Source organism: Bombus fervidus, chromosome 13 (assembly GCF_041682495.2).
Source record: "Bombus fervidus isolate BK054 chromosome 13, iyBomFerv1, whole genome shotgun sequence".
NCBI lineage: Eukaryota > Metazoa > Arthropoda > Insecta > Hymenoptera > Apidae > Bombus > Bombus fervidus.
In genome coordinates, this window is record NC_091529.1 from 4,272,673 (window position 1) to 4,299,705 (window position 27,033).

General features: G+C 35.2%; 4 protein-coding genes and 2 long non-coding RNA genes across 11 annotated transcripts in view; 4 read left to right on the forward strand and 2 right to left on the reverse strand.

Annotated features, from left to right (window-relative positions):
- LOC139993592 (uncharacterized) overlaps positions 1–5,245 on the forward strand; it is a 116,532-nt gene extending 111,287 nt beyond the window's left edge. For all 5 annotated transcript variants that reach the window (XM_072015485.1, XM_072015484.1, XM_072015482.1 and 2 more), the window contains 2 exons: positions 770–2,452; positions 2,882–5,245. In XM_072015485.1, the coding sequence (XP_071871586.1) occupies positions 770–2,263 (1,494 nt within the window). In that variant the 3' untranslated portion in view covers positions 2,264–2,452; positions 2,882–5,245. The remainder of the gene's footprint in view (positions 1–769; positions 2,453–2,881) is intronic.
- Positions 952–2,882, reverse strand: LOC139993626 (uncharacterized). Its single transcript, XR_011801414.1, has 2 exons — positions 2,512–2,882; positions 952–2,414 (listed from the first exon to the last, which is right to left on the reverse strand). It is a non-coding gene; the product is annotated as an uncharacterized lncRNA (long non-coding RNA).
- Positions 5,246–5,876: 631 nt separating the features above from the next.
- Positions 5,877–17,283, forward strand: LOC139993622 (uncharacterized). The gene is given in 19 exon segments (XM_072015535.1): positions 5,877–6,284; positions 6,708–6,870; positions 7,053–7,187; positions 7,295–7,441; positions 7,517–7,633; positions 7,710–7,877; positions 7,957–8,259; positions 8,335–8,508; positions 8,713–9,039; positions 9,119–9,428; positions 9,509–9,693; positions 9,754–9,993; positions 10,059–10,381; positions 10,460–10,817; positions 10,893–11,186; positions 11,249–11,388; position 13,252; positions 15,969–16,019; positions 16,022–17,283. Coding segments are annotated over 18 exon segments (3,582 nt in total). The 5' UTR covers positions 5,877–6,284; positions 6,708–6,777; the 3' UTR covers positions 16,238–17,283.
- Positions 11,720–12,108, forward strand: LOC139993629 (uncharacterized). The gene is made up of 2 exons (XR_011801417.1): positions 11,720–11,809; positions 12,026–12,108. It is a non-coding gene; the product is annotated as an uncharacterized lncRNA (long non-coding RNA).
- Cog7 (conserved oligomeric Golgi complex subunit 7) lies at positions 11,957–16,051 on the reverse strand. The gene is made up of 11 exons (XM_072015487.1): positions 15,307–16,051; positions 15,054–15,143; positions 14,503–14,688; positions 14,289–14,420; positions 14,038–14,221; positions 13,776–13,969; positions 13,206–13,697; positions 13,006–13,126; positions 12,767–12,940; positions 12,236–12,694; positions 11,957–12,157 (listed from the first exon to the last, which is right to left on the reverse strand). Exons 1-11 carry the CDS (start codon positions 15,307–15,309, stop codon positions 11,985–11,987), a joined length of 2,208 nt encoding a protein of 735 aa, XP_071871588.1. The 5' UTR covers positions 15,310–16,051; the 3' UTR covers positions 11,957–11,984.
- Positions 17,284–20,474: 3,191 nt separating the features above from the next.
- LOC139993603 (uncharacterized) overlaps positions 20,475–27,033 on the forward strand; it is an 80,726-nt gene continuing 74,167 nt past the window's right edge. For both annotated transcript variants that reach the window (XM_072015503.1, XM_072015510.1), the window contains exon 1: positions 20,475–20,608. The gene's annotated coding sequence lies outside the window, so the exon portion shown is untranslated. The remainder of the gene's footprint in view (positions 20,609–27,033) is intronic.

Here is a 27,033-nt window from a genome sequence, read left to right on the forward strand (position 1 = left end):
TAAGAACATAAATCAAGGTTTAATTCCGCGCACTCGAGCCCCAATTTCATTTCTGCAACCGAAACTTTACTGCAACTGTTCCAAATGACGCTGATAAACAGACTAGAAGCAAGGCGTCTGAAAATAAACTAGACTAGAATGAAACAGCAAAGACGAGTCTGCGACGAAGTTGAACCTTGATTAATTCATTAAGGACATTGGCAAATTTTCCCCTCGACAAACTCTGTGTATCAAACATCGTATCAAGGACGCGTAATTATTTCTTCCATTTGGACTTTGCAATTTTATATCGGAGAAATCGAAACGTGTACTTGAAAGGTTACGATGATTCGAGGAGCGTCGGAAAACGTTGTAAGTGACAAGATTGAAAAATTGCGATTTTTTTAATCAGAAAATGTTCTACATGGCAACGAGAATTCCGCGATATAGTATTTCAGCGCAATTTAAACGCACTCTCTAAACAGTCATTAATAACGCTAGAAGGTGTCAGAACGTTGCCTCTACAAAGAGGATACACAAGCGCTAGTAGACGTTAGTTAATTGTTTCTTCGCTTTTGTCTATGTCATCTATCTAAACGAGTTCCGACATTCGTTTGAGTGGAGTTTTCTTTACAACTACACAACGTTTTCCACAGACGCTCTTCGATTCTTGCCGCCTAGTCCTTAATGACGATTCAAAAATTCGTTCTATTTAATTTTTTCGAATTATGTAGCATCACTTGATTAGACGTTTCATTTGATAATACAACGATTTTTATGATATTTGAAGGACTCGGGAGAGGATTCCGACAACATCGATCCTCCTTCCTCCAAAAATGTCTCATTTCCGACACCTTTGAATCTCATCACTCCTGAACAAGCTCTCGAGATATTGTTTCTACTCTCGAAAAACAGTAACGTTGCTGATTATATGAAATTCGATCGTGGCACCTTTACCACAGGTAACGATGATTTACTTAAAAGTACCAGTCAATCAGGCCCGCCGGAACTAGAAAAAAAAGAAACGACGGAAACGATCGATAATTCACGGCCAGAGCCTGTGTCAGCCGCGGAGGTTCGAATAATTGAAAGTATAGAGGCGAGGACCGATCCTGAACCTTTATCGGCTGCAGGAAGATCAATTAACGATGCACAGACGAAGCGAATCGAAACACAAGACGCAAAGACCGAAAACACGATAGAAAATATTACGAACAATTTTACTCGTGACGAAGCTTCTTCCGAAAAATTAGCCGAACGGTCAACACGGACTGTAACGGATGAACTCTGTCAGGATAAGTTCGACGAGTTGAAACAACTGTTAAACGACGCTCACAAGGCGGTGAATAATATCGTCCACACGCAGGAAAAATTGCAGCGTAGCGTTACACCCGTCACTGAGAGGTTATCTTCGAAAGACTCGTCGCAGAATGTGGACGTTAAAACAGCGAACGAGAATGACACCGTAGGAAAAGATGGCGAAGACGCGAAAGCATCGTCAGAAAGAACAAAAGAAATAGAAAATGCAGCTGACGACAAAGACGCGGTAAACATGGTTCCGGAATACGACAGCGCCAGCTACTTGGACGTTTGGACAACTCCGAGTGTGTCACGTAGTAATTCCGACAGTCTTGGCCGAGCTGGTAAGTACAACAAGAAACCAGCTCCCAAAGTACCTCTCACGGAGAGCGAAGAGGACTTGAACGAGACCGATGCTCAGAGCGCGTTGAAAGCCACTTTGGTAATTAAAACTGGAACCTTAAAGACCTTCTCAAACACCGGCACCACGAAAGACGTGTTTATCGCTCACGCTACTGGCGCGAAGTCAAAGGGGAAAAAGTGTAAGAGGCAGCGAACAAAGGAAGGCTTCTCGAAGTTGCTCGCTATTCCGAAAAATATCTTCCATAGCGCGTTTTCGAAAGAACGCAAGGCTTCGAAAACGGACGATTCCAGCTCGGATATCAGCACGTCCGACACCAGATCGAACAGCATCGAACCTCAGGAAACGATTATCGAACTTGCACCGAAGCCATCCAGCTCCGATCAAGAGATAAACGTTCAGAACGACGATAAAAGCGAGAACGACATTTCTGACAGTTCTAACAGCTCAGACACTTACGTACTCGCGCCTAGCGATGATAAAGAAAACGCGAATAAAACAGAGAACGACGAAACAAAGAAAGTTACCGAGGAGAAAGTAGAGAGCGCGAGCGTAGAATCGCGGATAAGAGAAGCGTCGCTGTCACCAAAAATTGGCAAAAGATTAGAGTCAGATATTTTCTAAATGCTGTCGTTTAATATCGTATAAGCTATAATCGTGTACGTTGCGAGAGTTAGACGGGTCTCATTGACTGGTTTTCGTCGACGATTTAAGTAAACCCAATATCATCGCTCCTTCCTAGTCCTTTTCGTCCACTTTGTCGTACCGAGGAAATCTGGAGAGAAGAAACGGATTAATTCGTTGGTTCAGATCGTATGGATATGGTTTCTAGAGTGTTTTTTTGATAATTCGTTAGATTACTAATCGCTTACCGAGTGTTACTTCTTACTAGAATGTGAAACATGCATGTTACTCGACGATTAACACGATTACAGCGACACAGCTACACGATTTATTAACCGTTGCTTCGAGAAGGAAACGATACCAACTGAGGGGAATTTTTCTGCCAGTATGCTCCCTCCTCCCCTCATGTTGTAGTATTTGTTTCCTAAAGTCAGTGTGGTGTGTAAACTATTATTGAATCGATCTTTGTTTTAAAGACTGCGTCGTAAAGAACGCCTAGCGAATGATCAAATACATAAAAATGTAAATAGCGCGATATCGGGCAGTTTTATTTGAGTATCGAACGTTCACTCGTTAACAGAACGACGATAACACACAGAATTCGTCTTTATTTTTCAGATAACAAGCTTCGCTACCCTGCCCCGCAGCAAGAAGACAAGTAAGAAGAAGGTGGCATGAAATTTAGAAACTGCTGCTGATCGTATCAAGGAATAAGAGCAAGCCTTTTCTTTCGACTTATTTGAATTTCTACGTGCAGCGATAAAACGATCAGCAGCAGAGACAACTATAAACCTATGAAAATGCATAATGCATCGCGCGACATTGTGCCCTAGCACTAACGTTACACGATTCGTTTGTACATAGTTTCTCTCATAATTTCTATTTCAGTTTCGCAAGAACGTGATTCTCATCGATTGTAATCGAGCATCTAGTTAAATAGGCATAGGAGAATTTGTCCTGTTCGTCGGGTTACATTAAAAAAAGCAAAGCAACGATAGAGTAAAAAAGAAGAGAAGAATCAGCCATTCGTAACCGATCTGTAACACCGTTGCTCACAGTCATCCAAGAGGTTCTTAGATACTTCTGTATTATGCTTTTTATCGCGTATCCCGAGACCCGTGTGCGTAACGTCGTTTACACGACCATACACTACGGTTCTAATCGAGTTTTATAATATATAGGTACACGCGTAACGATAACGGGGGAAGGAAAACTTCCGGTGTTTATCGCACTCGATCAATGTTGCTTACGATCAAGCGTAGACCTTATTAATAGAGACACGTGATTTATCGCCGATACCCGAAAATCGCATGCGATTCCATTTCTAAGCTTTTCTAAGCTGTAGCTCTCGTGTTTCCGTCAAACATCACTGGATCATTGTAAAAAAAAAAAAAAAAACGAAGGTAAAGAAGAAGAAGAAGAAGCAGAATTAAAAGAGTCAGTTGTATTTACGAGAGAAAGGGATGAATTTTATGAAATCTAGTCAACAAACAAAACGTACTCAGGCAACTTTCGAATAGTGCCACTCAACTTTCTACGTATAATTTGTCTATATACATACGTAACTGTAGCTAGCAGAGATAGGGAGACGTGCGGTGATCGATGACCGATAAACGACCGTATGAAACTATACGATCATTGCACTTTTTCACGGAAATTAGAACTCGCGAAGCGTTGCATAACGTTCGTAACTGTAATAAGACCGTAGAGAAATTTGTAAGATCCCGTTGACGACCAGCTACTTATCCTATGATTTTGAAATCTTAAGGTTCCACGTGACAACAGTCCATTTACGTGTACTTTCGTTCTAACTCGAGTCGTGAAACAGAACGAGACACCAAAAGACGCGCAACGATCTGCGCTTCCCTTAAAGTCTGAGTTTTGTTAGATCTGGAAGATAGTTGGAATCGAATGTTAGCCTCGAATCGGCTTTATTTCAACGTTGAAGCACTTGTTTCCTAGCGATGAAAGAGCGCGAGCGATTGAAATTAGAAATCATTGAAACGTATGCGAATCCTTGCCCGAGTGAGGTGCATGGTATTATTTTTTGCTTGAGAGTTGGCAACTATGACGTGATAACTCCTGTTTTAATATAGAATCGCATCTGTTTATAAGTTGTTTGCGCGCACGGTATACCGAGCAGAAAATTTACGCACAAACGCTGTAACTATCTCGAAGGAGAATTGTAACGAGCAATTGTCGATCTTATCGAATCCATCGCATATGTAATTTATCGACCTGTACTTTAAATGGCCACTGCGAACGCTGAGCGAAAGATGCCACTCGAGGATGTAATATTATCGTTCAGTTGAGAATTTGTTGTACGAGTATAGTTGTTGATTTTGCTAGATCGTAGGAAGAGAATGCAGCTAATGCGACGATCGTCTTCTTGAAAATTTCGAAATACACCGCAGGAATTGTAGATATATTTAGAGGCGAACAAAGCTTCGAGTTAAAGATTTGAAAGGTTCGTAAATATCTCTACTTAGCAAGTCGACATTTGCATTCGTTGCATTTTATCAGATAATATAACAAAATTCGACGCTTGTCAAAGGAAATTCGTTTAATTGTAACTTACGCGATCGTTAATTCTTAACTATCTGAATACCTGGCCGCGACTGTACGTGTGCGAAACTAGAAAGGAACATGCTCAATCTTAAGAATCTTTGCCCGTGCTCGACATAAGAGAACTCGTAAAAATTGTTACAGTACCTCGATGTTGTTCGAGCCTTCTTCTTTCCAATTTTAATAAGCCTTTTTGGTGCATCGATAATGCACCACGAAATTACGTATATGGTGCTGCAAACTTTTTAAGTTATTTTATAATTATATATCTTGGCAACATATATATAAATATATATGTATATATAAGGAAGACATGTTCTGAATGTTAAGAAGGCACCTGAAACGTTATGGATAGATTGGTTAACAGTATTTCGGTTTAAGTATATCTGTAGTCAATAAAGTCAGATTAAAGTATGATATCTATGTGAATTTGTTTACGATACTAATTGTTTCGAAATTTGACAAAATGTAAGTATTCGAAATTATGTAATGTTAGGCAAAATAACTTGGACGTTGCAGATTTCCCTATCTGTATATAATAGAAATTAAAGTACTTACATTTTTATCAGAATAAAAATAATTCTATCAAAATGCCTTTATTATGTATTTCATATTTGTGTATATTTTTATTTTCTAAGTATCTTTTTAATTATTCATTAAATCGTTCGCATTACACTTTATATTTAGAAAAATAATTTAAAATACTTAACTTTGTGTATCGACCCACATAGTCCATATAAAAATATATAAATTATAATTACATACATACATCCATACACACATGCATGTATTTTAACGAAATCGTTATCATTTTTGTATCAGATGCAATGTTATCGATTCAATGTGAAGTAACTTCCAACTGTACCATCGTACATGGTTGAGTTGGATATATAGTTCCTCCACTCACCGCTCTAAATGCGACAAGAAATCCCATAAGCTGCAGATCTATTCTATAGCTTATATGTGGCAATAGATCTATCTTCTATCTAGGCAATAGATCTATCTTCTATCTAGGCTGTACTAGGATTTTAAAATGTGACGTGAAAGTACATTGAGTGTTAAATCTAGAATACGTCTTGTCTATGCTTAAATACAACACCTCTCTTTGATGACAATTATAAACTTCTAGCTTTTTTTAATACTGCGGTTTGCTTTCTTAAATTAGTATTATTAGTTTAGAGATAATTATATATACATATATTGTATATAATCAAAATTGTACTCATTGTAATATGTTTTTAAAAGCATATTTGAACTATAACTGTTTTGCATGATATGATCAATATGGCGACTTCCACATAATAGCAAATAAAAGTGATAGATTTTGTTAAACTTCATAATAAATTTCATTGAAAAAGTGCAACTGTTTATTACTTTTATTTTAATACCCATTACTACAAATGATGGTAGATGACGTTTTACATTGAAGTGATTTACATAGCTTCTCGTTATTTCTGTACGTTTTCTTAACACTCATTTTTGCTTGTTGTTAAACATGTGCTTGCACATTTGGGACGTATCACAAAGAATTTGAAATATTCATGAAATTCTGAAATAAACTATTATATTTATTTTCAAAATGGATTACAGTAATAACTTTTGTCATCATTTGTTACTTTATTAATTTTAAAAGGGCATTCTTATAATTATTTCATTTTTTTTTTTCAATGTATAATTTAAGTATTTTTACGTCTTTTTATAATTAACGTTATTATCTTTTAGCTATGATTAAACTTTTTTATGATATATTTATAGCAAATATAGAAGTATATTACACAATTTACAATCTTTACTTCATTGTATTTTTTTACAGTTTTTTATTATATACATCGAAATTATCCAATGTATGTATCAAAAATATATGATATCGCTTTTTCAGATCTTAAAAAAATACGCATATAATATACGTTTAATTTTAAAGATCGAAGCTGTGGTAATATTATTAAAAAATGTTGCAACGACATCAATTATTAAGGGATAAAATACTTTTTCGAATATTGAAAAATAAGAACCACCTCGCTAACAACATATGCAAAAAACTGGTATTTATAAATGAATAAAATTACATATTTTATTAACAGTATATGCTACTATTAAACTATAATTCATACACATATTTTGTATATGTATTATTTAGTTTTTATGATAATCTTTATATTTTTGTATAGAAAGATCTATTTTAATAATCTAATAAGTTTTTATTTACAATGAATTATTATTTTAGAATAACAATGTGAAAAATATTGTATTATTATCAGAAGATGAACTTTGTGAACTATGGCTACATATAAAAACTGTATTATTAGAAGCACAAAAATTATGTAAACAAACTTCAAAGAATAAGGACAAATATGTGAAAGTAAGATCACTTAGATGAATATATAGTATGATATTTTGTCATTTTATTATCGTTAATATAATTATTATTATTATCATCAATACAATACATCTATGTTATCATTTCAGGAATTTAATCTTATGATTAAATTAATACGTACAATAACTACCATGGCTCTTGAAACAATTGTACAACGAAAGTTTATACCCAATATTCTATTACAAAACATAATATTACTACATTCTGCTGTGCTACCAAATATAAAAAATGAACAGGTTGTTGTTTAATTATTATCATTTATTCTTTTAATACCCATATTTTTTAATTTTTAAATAAAAATCTCTCTAAAGGCTAAAAATGAAATATCAAATTTGCTGGAAAAATGGTGGATATTAGACATGACATGGAAAGAGAAAGTGATAAAGAATGTATTGAAATATCTCATCCAAAATAGCAAAACTTCATTGGTAATTATGTATTGAGTGTATAAATACATGTGAACAATGTAACTTTCAATAACTGATTCATTAATTATATTTTTAGCAACATGTAAAACGTTTATATGAGATAAGGTCTAGCATCACATTGTTGAAATGCACTGGAGATGTGCAAGAACTACTTAAACTTGTTCGAGAAAAAACTGTGATGTCCCTTGAAGAAGGTCGAATGTTGATATTACATTTATTTACGCTTGGGGAGCAATATATATTGGTACAAGTTATAAATCATGCCAAAATAGTTATAAATATCAGTTTATAGCAAACTAACATTAACATAATGGATATTTTAGGGAATTCATAATAATGTAAGGGTAGTATTACAAGATATTGAACACAATTATATTCCTGCATATGCAGATCTATACGCAACAGCATGGTTAAATGGAACTGAAAAATTTAAGAAATTTATCGTTGAAAATTGTTTACAAAATATTATTTTTCATTGTTTCCGAACATATAGAGATGATACAGGAAGGGGAAAACTTGGTAAAAATCTGCTTTCATTTGTTGCTGCTATGCATGATAGTAAGCATCAAACAGCAAAATTAATGATTCACAATGAATGTAAACCTTTACTTTGGCAACATTTAAAGGTATTACCAAAATGAAATTTACATATACACATATACATAATTTGTTATAAGCACCAAATTAAATTCTTATCACAGGCACGTGGGTCTTTCATCATATGCAATGCTGTAGAGATTCTCTTTATAACAAGTTCTGTTCAATATACATGTACTCCAAGAGACAGAAATAAAATCTATATTCAAAAATATTATGAAACAATAACAGATCTCTTAAAAGATTCAGATTCTGAAGTGTGCAATGTTACTATAAAAGTATGGTAATTTGTCTATTATTACTTTAACCTCTTGCTTTACAATATTAGTACACATCATATAAGGACATGGATTATGCTTTCAATTCAATAAAGAGTTCTGTTTCTTCAGTCTGAACATTATCACCACTAACAAAACTATAAGGCAAGAGGTTAAATATTTCAGAACTAATTATTGATATTTAAGAAATGTGAACATCTTTAGGGTCTATTTAAAATGTTAGAAAAATATTGGAATCATGTCCCAAACAATATTATTCGGAGCTGGTTAAACATACTACTACAACATACAAAAAACGCCAGTAATTCCGAAATAAGGGCAAACATTTTTACTGGTTTAAAAAGCATATTAGTTAAAGAACGATCTCGTACGATACTTATAGATTGTTTACCAAATTTCGCAAATAGTATTTATGACGAAGATCAAACGGTATTGGAAGCGCTAATAAAACTTCTTTACCATGCACAAGACCAACTTCGAATACCATTCTGGAATATAGTACCCTTGACCTATGTTCTCGATCGCTTAGAGGTATACATAATACAAAATAATATTTGACTATTTGCAAATAAAAATAATATTAAATTTAATGTCTTATTATTATTTTCAGACTACTCAAGATGAATTTGTCTTGCAAGAATTAGTAAAACTTATGTGGTTACGTATATCGTCGAATGGTACACATCACGATAAAATAAAGGATGAATTAGCATACATAGCAACATGCAATATAAATGCCATTAGAAGATTTTGTTTGCATTCTAAATCGATTATAAATTTGAATACATCCACGAAGCTTATTGAAACCTTGTTATCTGTGATAAAAGAAGAAATGGAATGTTTACCTGTAGCAAAAATATTAAACAAAAATTATAATAAAAAAGTTAAATTTAAAACCAAGCAGAATAGATTCGAAAATGGTAATAATATATAATTATTGTGTGATATTAAGTTTATTAAGTTTAAGTTTAAACATTAATAATTGTGTTTATCGGAGTAGATTCTTCAAATAGTTGGAATGATGACTTTGATAATTATAGAGATATAAATATATATATCGATATTATTGCTATGTTATTAATAGCAAATATTGAACATAGTGACGAAGGAATACTGTATAAAAAAGAAATTAATATTTTACAACTAATTGCACATGCATTACCAGAGCTTTTCGAGAATTTCAGAGTAAGTATTCATAATTTATTCCCTATAGGTCCCTATAATGTGTATGTAATCCTTTTTCAGGAAACACCAATAAACGAGTCAATAATATTTTTATTTTCTTTAATACCTCTGAAATTTTTTTTTAATAAAATTGGTGTTCTGGAAATGTTCATACAACAACTGTGTGATCCCAATACTCCTGATGGAAGTCTCTTTTCAACTGTGTATCTTCTCATGAAATGGAATAAGGGAGATACAATTTTATTCGCATTAACGAATCTTTTTACACAATCTTTAAGTACAAATGCAAAACATAATCAGGTAAAGATATTACTTAATAAATATATTAATAATAATAAGACATATACTATTAAATGTTCATTTAGAATACTGCACATGATTTCCAAATTAATGAGAAGGGTTTAGAATTAAGTTTACGAATTCTAAAACATTTACTGCATGTTGAATATCAGTCAGTTTTAATGAATAAATATCATAAGGACGTACTTAAATTTTGGGAAAGTTTATATAGACTAAGAAGTATTATAGAAAGAGAAGTGAATAATGAGTGCAATATAAAAAGTCTAGTATCCAAAGATATAATTATAAATTATTTTAAAGAATATATATCAATGATTGGAATGTTACATAAAAAGGATGTATTTGACACATCAGAACATTTTTCGGAGATTTTATTATGGGTCAGGAGGTATGAAAGTTATTTACATATTCTTATCAATTTTCTAGAAGTATCATTATTGTTAACATATCCTTTCCTTTTACACAGGAAAATAGTGACACACATATCACATATAAATGTAAACATTATAGAAAATCATTATACTTGTATAAATATAATAAAAAGTACTTTTGATGTGTCAAATTTACTACTGAAAGAGTGTAATACTACTCCAAAACTATGTTGTGATATCGTACTTCTATATTGCAGTTGTTTATCATCACCAAATGGTATAATTTTTTTGAATGACGCATTTGATGCAATAATGATGTTATTAGATTTTAGTAAAATGGCTTATGACAAACAAGAACCAAATTTATTAAACATTGTTGTACCAAATTTCGTATGTATTGTAATGGTTACTTTAACTAGATGTAGCAAAGATATATTACTTAAATATACAAACGTAAGTATACGTATTGAGTTATTGTAAAAAAGACGCGGTAAATATTTTCTACATTAAATAACTCATTAATTATAGGACAGAAGAATACTGCATAAATTAACGCAAAAATATTTTTCCGTTATTAAAAATACTTTTGACGATGAAAGTTCTTATCTTTCATATATAACTATTATGTTTAATGCTGCAATCAGTAATATAAGTATGGAAATTACATGTTTACTACAACGCTCACATATAATAGACGAAAATATTATAAACACACCGTTTCCTTATCTAGCAAAAGAAATATTAAAAATTATTTTAAATACAAAAAGATATCAAAAACTGAGTATACAAGTATTAACAAAGACAATAACAAGTTGTGCGAAAGTAAGTATATATACACTATTTAAAATCTATTAATAGTTTAGCTAATTCATTTCACATTTTAGATTGACATGTTATCTTCTCTGATAGTAATATACAAAATGCTTAAATCAAATGATAAAAAAGTTATTAATTTACTTAAAAATGTGACATTAGCATCCAAAGTACATTACCAAAATCAATCTTGTGATACTCCCTTTGATAGGTATTATTAATTTTTTATTCTAAAAGTAATAATATGTTAATCGTAACCGTAATCATGTGATCAGAAAGATCATAATATTGGTAAGAAATATAATATTTATAATCCTTCCAGGTCTATAAATGATGCAATAGATATAGTTATAAATGTCATATTGAAACAAAAATAATACAATTACCGTTTATGTAACAACTAATTATGTAATTGTAATAAACTATTATATCTGCTGCACAATATATTTTCATTCAATATTTTATGTATTAATGAAATTATAAAATTGTATACTTTTAAAAGTATGATGAATGTTTTTCGAACGGAACGGAACGAACGGAAGCTTTAAAAAAAGAGGAAAAGAAAAAGTATGAAAGAATATTTTTAATGAGACAGGAATGTTGAAAATCTTTACATTAGTATATCAATTAAGGTACTGAACATAATTATTAATTATCAAGTAATAATTGAAATAAGGATTCCAATTAGAATAATTAGAATAAGAAAAATAAGATTTCTAGAGATATAATGTTTAAAGTTAAATAAATATATATACATATATTGTATATTTAAATATAATTATTTTTTGTACAAGAATATTACGTTACTTAGCCAAAAAACGTTATATTTCTCATTTGTCTAACTGCAGCTACAACTCTGGCATTGCATCCAGAGCTACTCTTCTGGTAATCTTCTGGTGGGAGTCTTAATAAAAGAGACATATGTTGTAGATTTTCTGATAAGGATAGACCAAGTTCCTCTAATACATTACCAAGGTAATCTGCAAAATATATTGTACATATTAAGAAACTGAAGAAAATGTTTTTAATATTTAATTTTTTGATACAAAGGTATGTACCTATATCAGTTGCAAGTTGTTTACATGCAGCAGAACTTAGCTGACAAATTCCTAATGTTTGATCTAGGAACATTTGACATGTTTCTTTAGCAATAATTTCTAATAAAATACCAGTAAATCCCGATTCAGTGGAACTTTGTGCATATTGTGGATCTGCTGCTTTTAATGCCTGCGTAAGGCTCGGATTTTCCCTCAGTAAAAATGGCTCTAAATGCTGTGGTAATGTCATCAAATATTGCCCAACTTGTGTTATATATTCCTGAGGAGCAAAGCTATAATCGGGTAAATCTGCACTCAAATGCGTCATTTTGTTGATTTCTGTTGACCATGCTGGTGCTTTTTGCACTGATAATAATTGTGTAAAGATAGGAGCAAAGATTACTTCATATGTTGCACGATGTAAATCAGAACATAGTTTGTGAATAGACTTTATTATTGGATCAAGAATTGTTTCTTCTTCTGTAAAAGAAAACATTTATTTAAATATGAAGTAATTGATGTCATCTATTAAAAAATCTTTATATTGATTACCTTTTTGAAAAGATGCAGTTAAATTTTCCAATTCATTTTGACTTGATGTATGTAAAAGTAATTTTTTATATTGATTAAAAACGCTACCACTAGTACTTTGCAGCTTATTATTAGCTTCTGTAATGTCAATTATCAAAGATTTCTCAAATTGTTGAATCTGTCCCAAAAGATCACCTGTATATATTGGAATTGATAATATTACATCAAATTTATTTAAAAAAGGCAAATAAAAATACTACCTATAGTTTGCATCAAAGTAAGGCACATTTGAAATAAATTCCAATCCTCATGTTTTACTTTTTTGTGTTCTAATTGCCGTATAGCCACTTGATATTTGTCAAGATATTTATTGAAGTAACGCTGTAAAAATGAACATCTTATTACATATACATAATGAGAAAGTCTTTTTATCTTAGCATTTTAGTTAGTTTAACATTACAGTTAGGGATTTTAATACGCTGGGATAACCACAACCATCTGTAAAGAGTTTACATCTTTTATTGGCCTCATTTGCATATTCCATTACTCTCGAAAGGCTAAGGGAAAGGTTATTGATCGTATCACTTAAATCATCTTGAACAGAGTCTATAGATTGCAACTGATGTTCAAGTTGAGCTGTTTCATAAATATTGTATTTTGTAACATATGGAACATAAGGTGCATATATTGCTTGTGCCAATGCTAGCAATTTTGGAGTCTGTGATTTTCCATGTGATGATGTTTCAATAGCACCTTGCAAGTTCACAGCAAAGTGCCTTGTAATTTGTTTAAGTTCAAGTAAAAGTGACAATTGCATAGCATTTGTATGTTGTTTTAAAAGAGCTTCTATACATTCTGGAATGCCTGGGTCCAAACTTCTCAAAAGATCAGCATATATCTCAATAATTACATCAACTGAGGTACTTGGGAATACTTGATGACACCATTTCACCTGTATTGAAATCATGTTACCATAAGAATAAAACTTATGTTATATACATTAACACAACATTTTTAAAATAAAAGCTACCTGATCATTCCAATTAGATAATAATTTATCATAATAAGTATGTAACCAGTAAGAAACATTTTCATCTTGTGCTAATTCAATAGTTCTGCGCCATTCTTGTCCTAATGATACTTTCAGACAATTGTGATAATACTTGAGAAGTTGAGGCAAGCGTTCCATTTTACTAAAAATATCCACATAAACTTTAGATTGTTCTGAAACAAAAATATTAGTTAATCTTTATACAGTGGCAAAGGTTACAATTACATTCAATATAATATACCCAAATTTGCAGCAGTAAATGCCTGAACCAACTTTGGACTAGCTATGGCTTCTAAACGATTTTTTAAACCTTCTAATTGTAATTTTTTATCTTCGTAGTCAATAACATTTATGAGCATAGCCAGTGATTTTTGCATACTGAACAGTTTATTTGCTATAGCTTCTATATCTCCTGACTCAAATACCTGGAATGTTAAAAATAACATAAACCCAAAATTTATAAGCATTTTCTTATCTCAGTGAATACTATACCTCTTCAACATCATTGGCAAGTATACTCCAATTATCAGCTTCATGTAATCCTTGTTTAGCAATCTGTAAGTCTGTTTTTATTTTATCTATTCTCTCTAATGTCGCCATTGATGAAGCAGTGTCTTTTTCAACCTATTTAATAAATTAGTATCATAATAATAGAGAAACAATAGAGGCATTCAATCATTTCAAACAAAAATATCAGAATCGAAACCTTTTCTATTTCTTGTTTAACTGCAACCATTTTTTCTCTCAGAGCTAAAGCTTCTTGTTGTAAAAGTTGAGTATCTCTTAGAACTCTTGGCAAACTTGAAAGAACAGACTGACTGGTTTCTTCTAAAGCTCCATTGACTTGTTGCACATACAATTGTAATTTCATTACCAATGATGAAACAAATGCCTAATATGGTAATATATAAAAAATATTTATACAAAGAGATAGAAAATCAAAAATTTAGAAAATGTATAAAATATTATTTCTTTGAATTTGAATGTCGTGGCGATTTCGCATTCGAGTGGTTATTTATATAAAGTAACGATTAAAAAAAGTTTCTAAAACATTTTTTATTTAATGTTATAATATTTTTATATGCGATGTAGTGAAAAAGAATTATCTATAAAAAGGCATATGGTGTCATTGACCGCGATGCAATAGAAGCAGTCAGTTTAGTAACTGACTGTACTAGTGCAACTGAAAGTCAAAAACTGTGTCGAGGAAAGAAATAGAACCCGCGCAATCGAGATCACACTAACTGTATGACTTACATCTTTGTTTTCTTGTGCCTCGACAGATTTAAACGTTTTATTAATCCAATCTTTCACATCGAAAGTATCTTCGGAAAATGCAGATACATCCTGAAATCGGTTTAAGGTTAGGAAAAACTTGATCTTTTATTTTAAGAATTTTCTACATTTTTTCACAAAATACAGTAATCATTTAAAATATTTAACAGAGTATATCGAGTTTCTGAGCGGATGTTTTATTTTCAGGATTTTTAATAAATATTTCGTTGCTTACCATGATAAATTACAAATCGTTAAAAGTTCTCAGGTAACTTTTTTTTTTTATAAAAATGAAAAATATAAAGTACACGGTGCGAATGGTACGGTTTCGAGAGTCGAAATTTATTTTCTCTATATTTTATTCCTTTTTCGTGTATGCCGTATAGCGCAGAAGTGTTTCGGTACACAGCCACTTTGCCGTTGCACTTCGCGTGTTGTTTCGTGACGCCGGAACCCAGAAGGACGTTATTATCGTATTAGATTACAACAAATTAATTCGTTCTATGTGTTTCTTCTTTTTTTTTTTTTTTTTTTTTTTATGTTTCCTTGCATTAGTATTATCAAACATTTTTGTGCATTCCTGAAATATATTTAGTGCTGCAAGGTGTATGATCGTCAAACAAATCGATTGTGCAAATGTGCAGCATTTATACTTCTGTAACGGGACGCAGTTCTAGGTTAATAGATTCAGTTAATTCGATGTGAAGACGCGAAAATTTCGGGAAACTAAAATGACAACTTCAATACACGATACTTTATACATATGTGACAGTATTTAAGATTTAACGATAACGTAACGATACAATGAAATTAAAGAAAAGGATCACTAAAGATAAAACGAGTGTCTTGTTTTTTTTTCTATAATAATTGTGATAAAATGAATATCTCGGATTCCAGACGAATACTATAAAGGAAAGACCATTTTGGAAGGTGCTGTTTCACCCCTTTGCGACAATCAGCTCGGTTTCCTTGTGACACAGTTCACTTTTCTGGATTCCGATAAACTGCCTAACAGAAGTAAATCGAAGAGGAAAAGGGAGAGAAGATGGAAAACAGCATCATATCGGCCGTTTCCGGGCCCTTTGTTGATCGCCACGCCTCCGAAACTGCGTTTGCGCGTGACGATTTGCGCAACAGTTGGAAGTTGGAATTTTGCATCGAAATAGCCTTAATCTCGACGAAAATAAGGAAAGCAGGCTGAGCAGAACTGCAGCGACTATACTTTGCCCTTTTCTTTGCGAACATTGAGCGCATCATCTGGTCGAGAAAAGGCCTATCTTTCTCAGGTTGTGCTGCATACGCATGTGCTTCGTTTTTCCATGTTACACGAATTTATTACATACGTTATTAATCATTTGATACCTTATTTATATTCATTTTATGACTATAAATTCTCTCTAATCTTTTTTGTTATCGAATATTTGAAACGAGATCTTGGAGTTTCGAGTTCACATGCGTAACAAGGGAATTATTCTTTCGCATAAAGTTGAACTTTATTACGGACGGCAATCAGACCCAATCAGTACGGCATATTAGAAGCGTATGCATTTAATGTCGCGTATAAAGTGCGTCGATCAGAAGTCCAATTTTGTAATCTTGCTGTGCATATGAATGCGTGCCGCTGATAAATTGTCCTTCAATTGGACCAGGCTGAGACTTTTCAAAAAAGTACTATTTCATTTATTCATTATAAACAAATGAAAATAATATCAATCATTATATTTTAGAATATGAATTTATTCCTTTTGTGTATTAATGTTGATGTTAAAAAGTTGTTGATAATTTTTTATTTTATTAATGATACGATTTAATATTCGTAATTAATGTTGGTTCGATAATTTTGCTACAGTTACTGCTTCTTATATATTTGATTATCTATCCCAAGGTTTAAAGTGAATTAATGTAGAATAAGTCGAATGCAGCTGCGTGTTTTTGCAATGTGGAAAAATTATGGAACCATCAACCTTACACGGAAAGACCATTGTACCTGGTCCCAGGGCGACTATGCGATACGACCGTTTGTAGGAAGGGTAAGAGATATCCTCGACCTTGAGGTTTGTACCAGCCAATCCCAAGCCTTTATTTCCTAGCAGTAGGTATGGGATTGGTTAAATGTTCTCCACGGCACTATTGTATTTCCAAGTGCTTCCGGTTAAAAAGACTGATTTCCGAAAAAGCGAGTATATACCTGGTAAGTCGATAGAACACGAAACGTCGATTTTTTCTCTTCTCTTTTTTTTCCACTTCCGTCAATGCACTATCCCTCCAATGCACACTGCTGGCTAAACAGCGTGAAAAAGTAATTATCAACTCGCGATAACGAGTCAGCAAACGGATTTTTACTTAATCTTCCTTCCTGTATGAAAACACACGTTCGCCTTTGCAAAAGGTACACGCGATTTGGAATGAAGAATAATTTACTTGGTTCTGATTACACATTATTCGACCATGCGACGAAACAGCATGATCGGATTTACCGTGGCTGTGTAGCACAGGGAACTCATCATTGTCAGAAACGCTGCGATCAATTAGAAGAATGCATCGTAAGAAAGACCATAATACGATACAATTATTCTGAAACTGAACTGAAAGTTAGTCCCTGTGACACACAGTCGAACGTTGAGAGCATTTGGTATCAGCCTTTGCTGTGGTGCTCGTATTACATCTGGCTGCGATACGTTACATTGGACCAGCCGATCTTTTACCCATTTCTAGTTCACATACTTACATATACGTATACTGCACTTCAGTTCCCCAAGCCTCTTATCTTTGTTGGTGTGCTCGATAAAATCCTTACACAATTACTCACAAAATTCAAGGCGAGTATTTGTGTTTAGAATAAACGAGTCCCTGCTGCACGAATTTTGCAAGTTTAAAATCACTCCTACACAAAGCACTCTGTATGTCGCATTGTATTTCAATACGATCGTTTTGGTTATGTTTTTGTTCAATCGGCCCCTTCTCATGGATCAAGACTTTATCTTTTTGAAAGTTCTTGGAATAATAATAATCTCGCATCGAATATGTAACCCTATTTAATTCAGGAACAGGCGGAAACTTTCGAAAGACAATCAATAGCTTCGTCTGGCACTCTGCAAAGTAAACGTTTCGAGGATGTTGGCGAATGAAATTAATGATCTTCCTTCAATCTCGGTTGATTGCAGCCCTTTTCCCTCAAATTCGTAATATTCGTATCTTGTAATATCTCATTCTTCATTTTACTAAAATTTGCAACAAGAATTTTTATAGTGATGGTATAGAATTAATCTTTCGGATGTGCTGGGGAATAAGATGTATTGCGTGTATTCGCTAGTAACGTCGTGCCATGCAATATGACCGACCGTTCCTAGGTAACAGGTCTTTAACCTATGTATCTTAAAACGTTGAGAACTGCAAACGATCGGGCGGAAAAATAAGAAGAAAGGATATTGAACTTTTTTAAAAATTTTCAAAGAATTAGAAATACGTTGGACAAAAGGAAAAAAGATATGCGAATATTTGATGGTTGAGAAAGATGCACAAACTTGGTATGTCAGCGATACGTTTGATCGCATTCATGCTGGAGCGTAGGCTTATCTCGGGACGTGTACGGGAGGATGAAATTATTCAGCCGGTAACGGCAGAGACTGTACCGAGGCCGCGCTACACTTCTGAGAAAATAAATTCTCCCGCGCTTCTTCAGTGCCCGTAGGTTCGCGTTGCCACTTCCTTCGTGAATTCTCTTCCTCGAAGATCGAGTTGATTCGAATAGCCAACCTTCCCTCTGGGGACCATAAGGGGACGAGGCTCTCTCGACTGCGCAATTCTCGTTGCAGAAAAAAAAAGTAGAGACGCTAAAAAAGGTAAAAAGGAACTGAGGCGAAGGGGATATCGAATTTTTTTGCGGCCCCTCCTCGCTTTGCGCCTATATTGATTTTTAGAAATTCCTCGCGAGACGGTTGAACGCGAATGTAGAAAGGAGTGAGCGAGCGAGCGAAACGAACAGGCGAAGGAAAGAAGAAAAGAAGGAGAGGAACGAAGCAGCCGGAAAAGATTCGCGGCCCTCGAGCCATCGCGCGTTCTAGGGCGGTGCAGCGCTGTTTTACGAAACCTTTTAGCGGGCAATGTCCGATAGAAACCGAGAGAACGTAATTAACTTGGAACTTATCAAGCCGAGAAGCGTCGCGTGTTTTGCGTCTTTGCGAAATGTCTCAACAGAATAATTGTCTGGAGAATACTCTGTTACGTTTTGACACAATTCGAACATTTTTTATAATGTTCTATAAGATGACATTTGCGAACATGTTCGTTATATAATTCATTGATAGATAATCTTTCGTTTTTCATAAATTCTTCCAACGATTCATCTGTTCTACATTCGACTGCCGACTTTTCTACGTTAGTGAGAAGATCGGTTAAAAAATCAGAAATTTGAATAATAGTAATATGAAATTTAAATTGGGAACTTTCAGCGGGAGATCGAAAAGCTTGTGAAACGACGAGGGAGAAAGTAGAGTAGGAAATGTTCGTTCGATAATTTATTTTCTATGAGTATATAATATAGCGATGATGTATAAAAACAGAAGGCAAGAACGTTGCACGCGAACTAGAGAAGTTGAAATGAACCGTTAAAAGTTCCAGCGGACGAAACGTGAAATAATGGTAGGAGGGCGATGCGTGCGTGTTCGTAGGTATTTATAAGATTCGTAAGGATGTTTACGGCATTTGTTTCTAACAGCGGGAAAATTCCCACCCATATTAGACATAATGCGAGACGGCCCTGCTTATAGTCGAAAGCAATCGAAGGTAGTCGAAGTCGTCCGAGGACAGTGGAAAATAGTGGGATGTTTCCCCTCTTTCGCTTATGACCATCCCTCAACCCCTACCATAGCGCGCATCCCTTCCTTTAGGCTCGATATATCTCTGTTTCTCTCATACCCGTTGGCGGTTCTCTCAGTCGCTTCCTTCTCCCTCTCTGTCTCGCTCTGACTGGCTGTGATCTCCCTCTCTCTTTTCTTCCGTCTTTGTCTGTCTCTGTTTTTCCTTCTTGCTCGTTCAGCTCGTTCTTAACGTCAAACCACTTAGGGCCGCAGACCTCGGCAGTCAGTCGATCTTTCCTAGCAGCAGCATTCCGGCATTTTCCACCTGATCGCGCGCGGGCGGTCCGGTAAACGCCATTTTGTTCGTCACGTCTGATCGTCACGTCTCCTCGTTAGAGAGAGGAACCTCGTGCGTAGAACGTTTGTATGTGCCGCGCACCCTTCCACGCCCCGTGCAACACCTGCGTTATCAAAAACAACAAACGAACGGCGACGCACTTTGTAACACACGCGCGCGGTTGTTGTGTGGTGCGGGTGGTTTACTTTTCTCTATTCCGTGAAACCGGGCATTGGGAACATAAAAAGACGCCGGGTGTTGTTTTTCCGTTGACGAGACCCGCACGGAACGGAGTGCGTGACCCCGCGTGGTGTTTTCTCTCTCTGCTCTCCACGTTATTCTTCCCTCGGTCACCACCACGTTAAGGACCTCGACAACGCAGTTAACCGATACGTGAGAACGTGAGTACGCACTATATACTTTATTAGATTCACGCGCATCTCGACTGTCTTTCCGTCTATCACGCACACGGTCCCAATGTTAGATCTTGTTTTTTCCTGCCTGCATGGCATCGTCTGCCATGTTAGACCGGCGTCTCTTTCTCTTTCTCCCTCTTTCTCGTTGTCCCTCTCTTTTTACTCTCTCTCTCTCCCTTCTCGCGCCGTCCCCCTTCCTCGTGCTTCGTGTAAACGCGCTCTCTCCCACCTTCGCTCGTATCTCGACAGGAGCGTCGACATGAATTTTCCGATTGCGAATTTTAATGTTAATATACAATGACGGTCGCAATCACGATGTCGATGACAGTCATGCTGTTGGTAAGGAACGACGACGACGCCGCCTGTCAACTAACCTCTTGCCTTCATTGACGTGCTGCTCCTGCATTTTCGCTGTTTGTATAATTCGTTGCGTGTTACGTATATGTGCTACGAGCGTACGATTGAACAAAGAACGCTAGAGAGGAAAAATAAACAGGAGCGAGAAAGAGAAGAAATGAGCACGTATTCGTAGGACAACAAAAGTTAATACAAAACATTGTGCCCCCGTAATTCTACGCGAATGTACATGATTTCTTCGACCTTTTTTGTCTGTTTTCGAAATGATACTCTTCGCGGAAGCCGTGTGTACTTTTCAGAACAGACATAACCTTAAACGATCGAAGAATGAATACATACACCTGACCGGTTTATGTGTATACCTTTGAAGGCATAGGTGCGGTTCTTAACACTTGGACGTTACCGACTATTCAGCACGTGTGCACACGCGTTCGATGCTCCAAGATAGTGCATCTAACTGTAACCAATCAAAGCAACTGAAGATTTGTTTATTTCGCGTGCTGGCGCAAAAGCGCGGGAAGCGGGAGGGTTCGAATCGAGCCGCGAGACGCAACATTTTTATAGTCGACGTATTCACGGGGCTCTAAAATACTCTAAAAGAAACATTTTACGCATTCAAACAGAAATTGCGTCTCTAAATTGCGAAATTTTGAATCAGAATGATTTCAAAATGACTCATCATTACGAATCAGATTATTTTCCATGAATAGTGCCGCGTAGTAACCGAGGACGATAGTTAATTCTATGCTTATCTTCACGCGGAAATTTTTCGTTCTAGGAAAACTTCTAATCAGTTTCGCCGTTTTTGCAAAAACCAAACCGCTGTTGCAACTTTTATAACAGCCCGATATCGCGTTACGCGTACGTTTTTCATCTTTTTTTCTATTTCTTTTTTCTTTTTCTTTTTCTTTTTCTTTTTCTTTTTCTTTTTCCTTTTTTCTTTCCTTTCCGCGTGACGTATATTATGTTCTCGTGAAATCTGATAGAACGTTAAATGTCTTTTTGCGCGGACGATCGGCAACGCTGTACTTATCTTCGAAATACACTTTGTCGCGCACAATCGAAGAGCGAAAAAGAGTTTTATCAGAGGAAAAATTGAATCGCGCGTCCATTCCCTTGGCTCGCTCGTTAAAACAGACGTCTACGTTACGCATGTCGTTTTTTTGGGAAACAGTAGAAAATTATGAAATCCTATTATGCGAGGCGTATTTTTCATACGTGCTTCCTTTTTTTCTCCGTAGGAATTGCATTATCTCATTCGCGTACCTCGCCTCAGTGGTTCCATTGACGGTGCGTCATAGCGAATTATTAAACTCTTCGAAAAAGAGCAATTACTTGACGTCATTGCAGACACGTGGAGCAGAGCGCGTTAGTCGTAGTAATTTATGTCATCGCCGGCGCGGAAATGGGTTTTTCCAAAAATAAAATACGAACGAACCGATCGCCGTTCGGCGACACATCGGAAAATTACCGATTGACATCATCGAATCTGTGCATTTTTTCAAAATACTTTCGAAATTGACCATGGGAAATCGACACTTTTCACATCTTCATGAATTTTTATGGATTTCTTTTTCTCTCTGAAAAAAATAAACTAAGCATCAATTGCGGTATTTGCATCGAGAAACAGAAACGTAGCTAGAAGCGCTTCTGGCGTTTTCATGAATCGATTTCATGATCATTTTTTATCTTTGTAAAAAGTCGCAACTATGCAAATAATAAATTAGAATATAAATATCGTCGTTTGTCCCTCTTGTGTATGTTTCAGACGAAACGAGATATATCATTTTCTGAAATCAAGTGAAATGAACGCGTAATTTTGTTATATTTGAGCTTTACGGGGTTTGTAAGTTTAGTAAACTCTGATTCCATCGTATAGTTAGCTCGTTAGCTGTACTTGTCTGCCATCGAGATTAGAAGAAACCGACGAACAACTTTGAACATTTGTATTTATGTCCTCGATGTTTATTATAAACGCCCTTTCTTTTTTCACCGTCTCAACGTCGACCAAAATTACTCATCTATTCTTCTTGTTTTCAACATGGTTTCACACGACCATTTCGCATATTTTTCCATCGATTAGTTTGAATATTAAACGTCTAGCTACGTCAAAAATCAGTGGGAAAAAATTTCCCCGGCGAGTAATAGCGAGGAACGTGTGGAAAGGAAAAAAAGTGTTACGTTGTCGATAATTGCAACTATGATACAATAACAGTGTAGTAGTAGTAGTGGTAATAATAGTAACTGTGAGGATTCAAAGATCGATCATAAAAAGAAGCACGCAAACACAATTTGATTGATCGATAAGAGTAAGAACGATATGGAGAACTCATGCAGCCATGTGATTTCGTTGCATGCCAATGTATTATGGGCTTTGATTGTCAGACTGGTATAAACCTGATGTTACGTTTTACGCACTCCTCGACATCAAAAAGATTGCTAGCGATCCGACACGGAAGGATCTCTCGAGAATTTGGCAACCATTATAGCAACGTCGCAAAGAGACAACGAATTGTTTATTCCAAATATAAAATTGCTCGGACCTTCATTCCCAGTGAATAACAAACTATGTATTTATATCGATCAAATATATATATATATATATATACCAAAGAGTTTATAAAATGTTCAGACATCTGTAGAAATCCTCTATACTTATGTAATATATAATAATAGTAATAATATAATATACTTATATAATAAAATTGAGAAACGAAGTTAATCAGTTTTGGCTCAAATGTGTTGTAACTTCTACGCACATCTTCAGATTAGTTTTAAATTTGGCATGATTATTAATTAAACATTGATATAATCGTGACAGTCGTGTTTTACAACAATGCTAATGAAACTTCAAAATGTTTTATATAGATGAACATTTTCTATGGTAAATGTTCCATTGTAGATAGATGCAGTGTCTCTGTGAACATGGTGGGGATAGGAGTCAATATCGAAGATAAGCGTGCGAACGTCTTGACTCGGCCTCGTTCAATCTTTTTCCGTGCGTTGAAAAATGTGTTTTCTCTCGGTTGCTCGCGGCCAGCTGCACCGATCTTCCCTCTCGCGTGTATATACGCGTATTTCTGTAACGGGCGGGATAGTGACCCGCGTAAACGTTCGAAACACTTGATATCATTTGCGTCGCCTTTCGTCCCATTGTTGAAAACATCGCACCGACAGATAATTAGCTATATCGTTTCTCTGTTATCATTTTTATTTGTCGCGAGTGCATATACTTTGTTTCGCGGTATTGTTCGTGTGTAAATATTAAACGAAATGCGATATACTCGGTGCGCGTCAGCGGTCCGTTACGAGCATATACACGTAGGGAATTTTCGGTTCTTAATTTCCGTCGACGCGTGCGAAACTAATGCTGTAAATATTTGCATCGTTTCTATTTTTCTTTCCTCTCTTATGTATCTTAAATTGAATTTTCTAACCTGTTTAAGTTCTAATATTACAGGATAATTTACAGCAAACTGCGTACTCGACTTCTCGAACGTCCTCGACACGTTTCGAGTATTGCCATTTTTTTCTTCGCTTTTTTTTCTTACGTCTCTAATGCTAACTTGTAAGAGTGATTTATACTTTCGTTGTTACCAGCATCTTTTTCCTGGTAAATACTAATAATCCGTGACGAACGCTGGTCACCAGTTTTGTTTCTAAGGCCGCAAGAAGCTTAAATCTTTTTTTTCCACTACAATTTCTATTTACTAGGAATTTTCTGTTTCGTCGAAATGAAACCGGTTAAGTATCGTGCGTCACCGAGATGCTTTGAAGTCGATAAGAAAAATATAAACTTATTCAAAAAGCTTCGTACTTGTTATATCATATCATGTGTAATTCATCAGTTTTTTATTAAGAGCGAATTAATTTTGTACGCAGTACAGTTACAGTTAAATTCTTTCTAGTGTTTTTAATTCGCCACGATCGGATATTTCTGCTCCCACTTAACTGTCTCGTTTAGATTTTTTAAACATAGTGATTATTATGTAAACAGCTCATTTACACGTGTCGTTTTATTTCTTTAAATATCGCTGGAAGCAATGTCGTTGAGTAATTGAACAGCAATACGTATACTGGAGCTTGTTACATTAAGAAATTGGTCGTAGACGATAGAGTACTTAAGCATCACCAGTGAATTGTCGCTTTGGACGAAAGGCCGTAAAACGCGGGAGATGATGAAACCGAGCGAAAAGTAGATCGAATTTCAAAACACAGCTACTGTCGTCGGTTTGGTTTTCTCTCCATCACGGTGCGTCCAGACAAAAACTTCAAATTCCGTAGCGAGGTAACGCCACAGGCGAAATTGTCAGTATGATTAATACCGACGAAGGCAAAACTAACGTTGGCGTGGCCACCTATGGAAAAGTCGATAACTAACAAAAAATAGTGCCACAGAGTGTGGAATCAAGAGAAATTGAGCCGAATCATGAGTCGTTCGTCAATTTATGTACGCGTGAAAGTTAGTATTTCGCGCGCGCGCGCACGCCGCTAATACTTTTTTCGCCATAGCGAAACCTCTGGAACGGTTTTCAATTTATTTCATGGATTTCTCTCTTACTCGTTTAGAAATATCATCGCACGAATATCAACGTAGATTATTCTTTTTTTTCTTTTTTTTTTTTCTTAGGCGATGATTGAACGTATAGGAAAAAAACAAAAACTGTTTGCAAAGTAAAATTTCTAAAATTATTGCAATTTACTTCTTACAAGATGGCAGAGAAAGAAACCTATTTGCACAAAAAGAGAAACGGATGTGAAAACGGCGATAGGTGTTTGAAGTTGGAGAATAATTAGTCCTTTTGACTCTACGATTTCTAGATTTTCCATAAAATTGTCGACGGCTATACGAGAAGCTTTCCCACGTGTTTCATGGAATTCCACTTTCACACGGTATAATTCCTTGAAATGATACTCGTGCGTGTTGAATGAGTAGAATGAGTAGAAGAACCGCGGAGACAATTAAACGTCAATAAGATAGTGGCACGATGCGCGAGTAGGGAATAAGGTGTCGAACCGTCTACCCGAGAAACGTGGCTAATCTCCGAGAAGGAAGAGAGAACTCTCGGGTTGTTGGTTGCATGCTCGAGGATGTCACGATGCGCCACGGAGAAATCTCTTTGATTTTCACACGTTGCGTCCAAAACAGTATTCAAGCGACGTTCGCACGACGCGGCCGCAAACCGAATTGATTCCCCCCCTTTCTTTTTTTTTCAGCTGGTCCTGTGTTTTTCAATCTTTTCTCTATTCCACCCTATTTTCTTTCATTTATATTTTTACTCGTTTGTTTCTTCCGTTCTACGACTTATTTATCTTCGTTCTTTTTTCCTTTGTTTCTTTAATTTGCAAAAACCACCGATAAGAGTGATTCATGGATCGTAAAATACAAATTATCGAGTACAAAAACTTTGCTGCGAACGAAACAATATCGGATGGCGCCGTGTACAGTTTTATACGACAATATACACAGGCCTTCTTAGTTAACCGTGGAAACAGCAGTTTCATTATTTTTTTGTGCCGTCTTCATTTAGTTCCAAATATTTAGTCATTCTCTCGTGACAGCCTGTACGATATAACTTCGCTCATAAGATAAGAAGTACGGGTTATTTCGAGTATTTTAAGGATTCCTGTAGAATAGGATTTCGCCATAAAATTACTGGCAATACCGCAGATTATTTTACGTCAGCGCAGTTTTATAAACAGAAGGAAGGGTAACTTATACCGCTGGAAAGATTCTAAAGCCGTGGTGTCAAAGGAGGCCACTTTAGAACAATGAAGCTCAGGACTAAAGCTAGGGAATAATCATGGCCCTATGACGTGCCATAAAGCGCACCAGAGTCTCATTGCTTACCTATTTGACACGCACTTCTCGTACTTCTCTGCTGTCTCAAACAAAGAATTCTCTTCGGCGTGTCGGGAGAAAGGGCAGTTTTTGTTAGGAAAGTAAGGGAGATTCGGGGAAAGAGAATGGGAAAAACGAGAAAGAGAAAAAGAAAATGTCGTTAGTTATTCCATAGCATTGTTGCGTTCGTTCGAAACACAGGCCAAAGAAT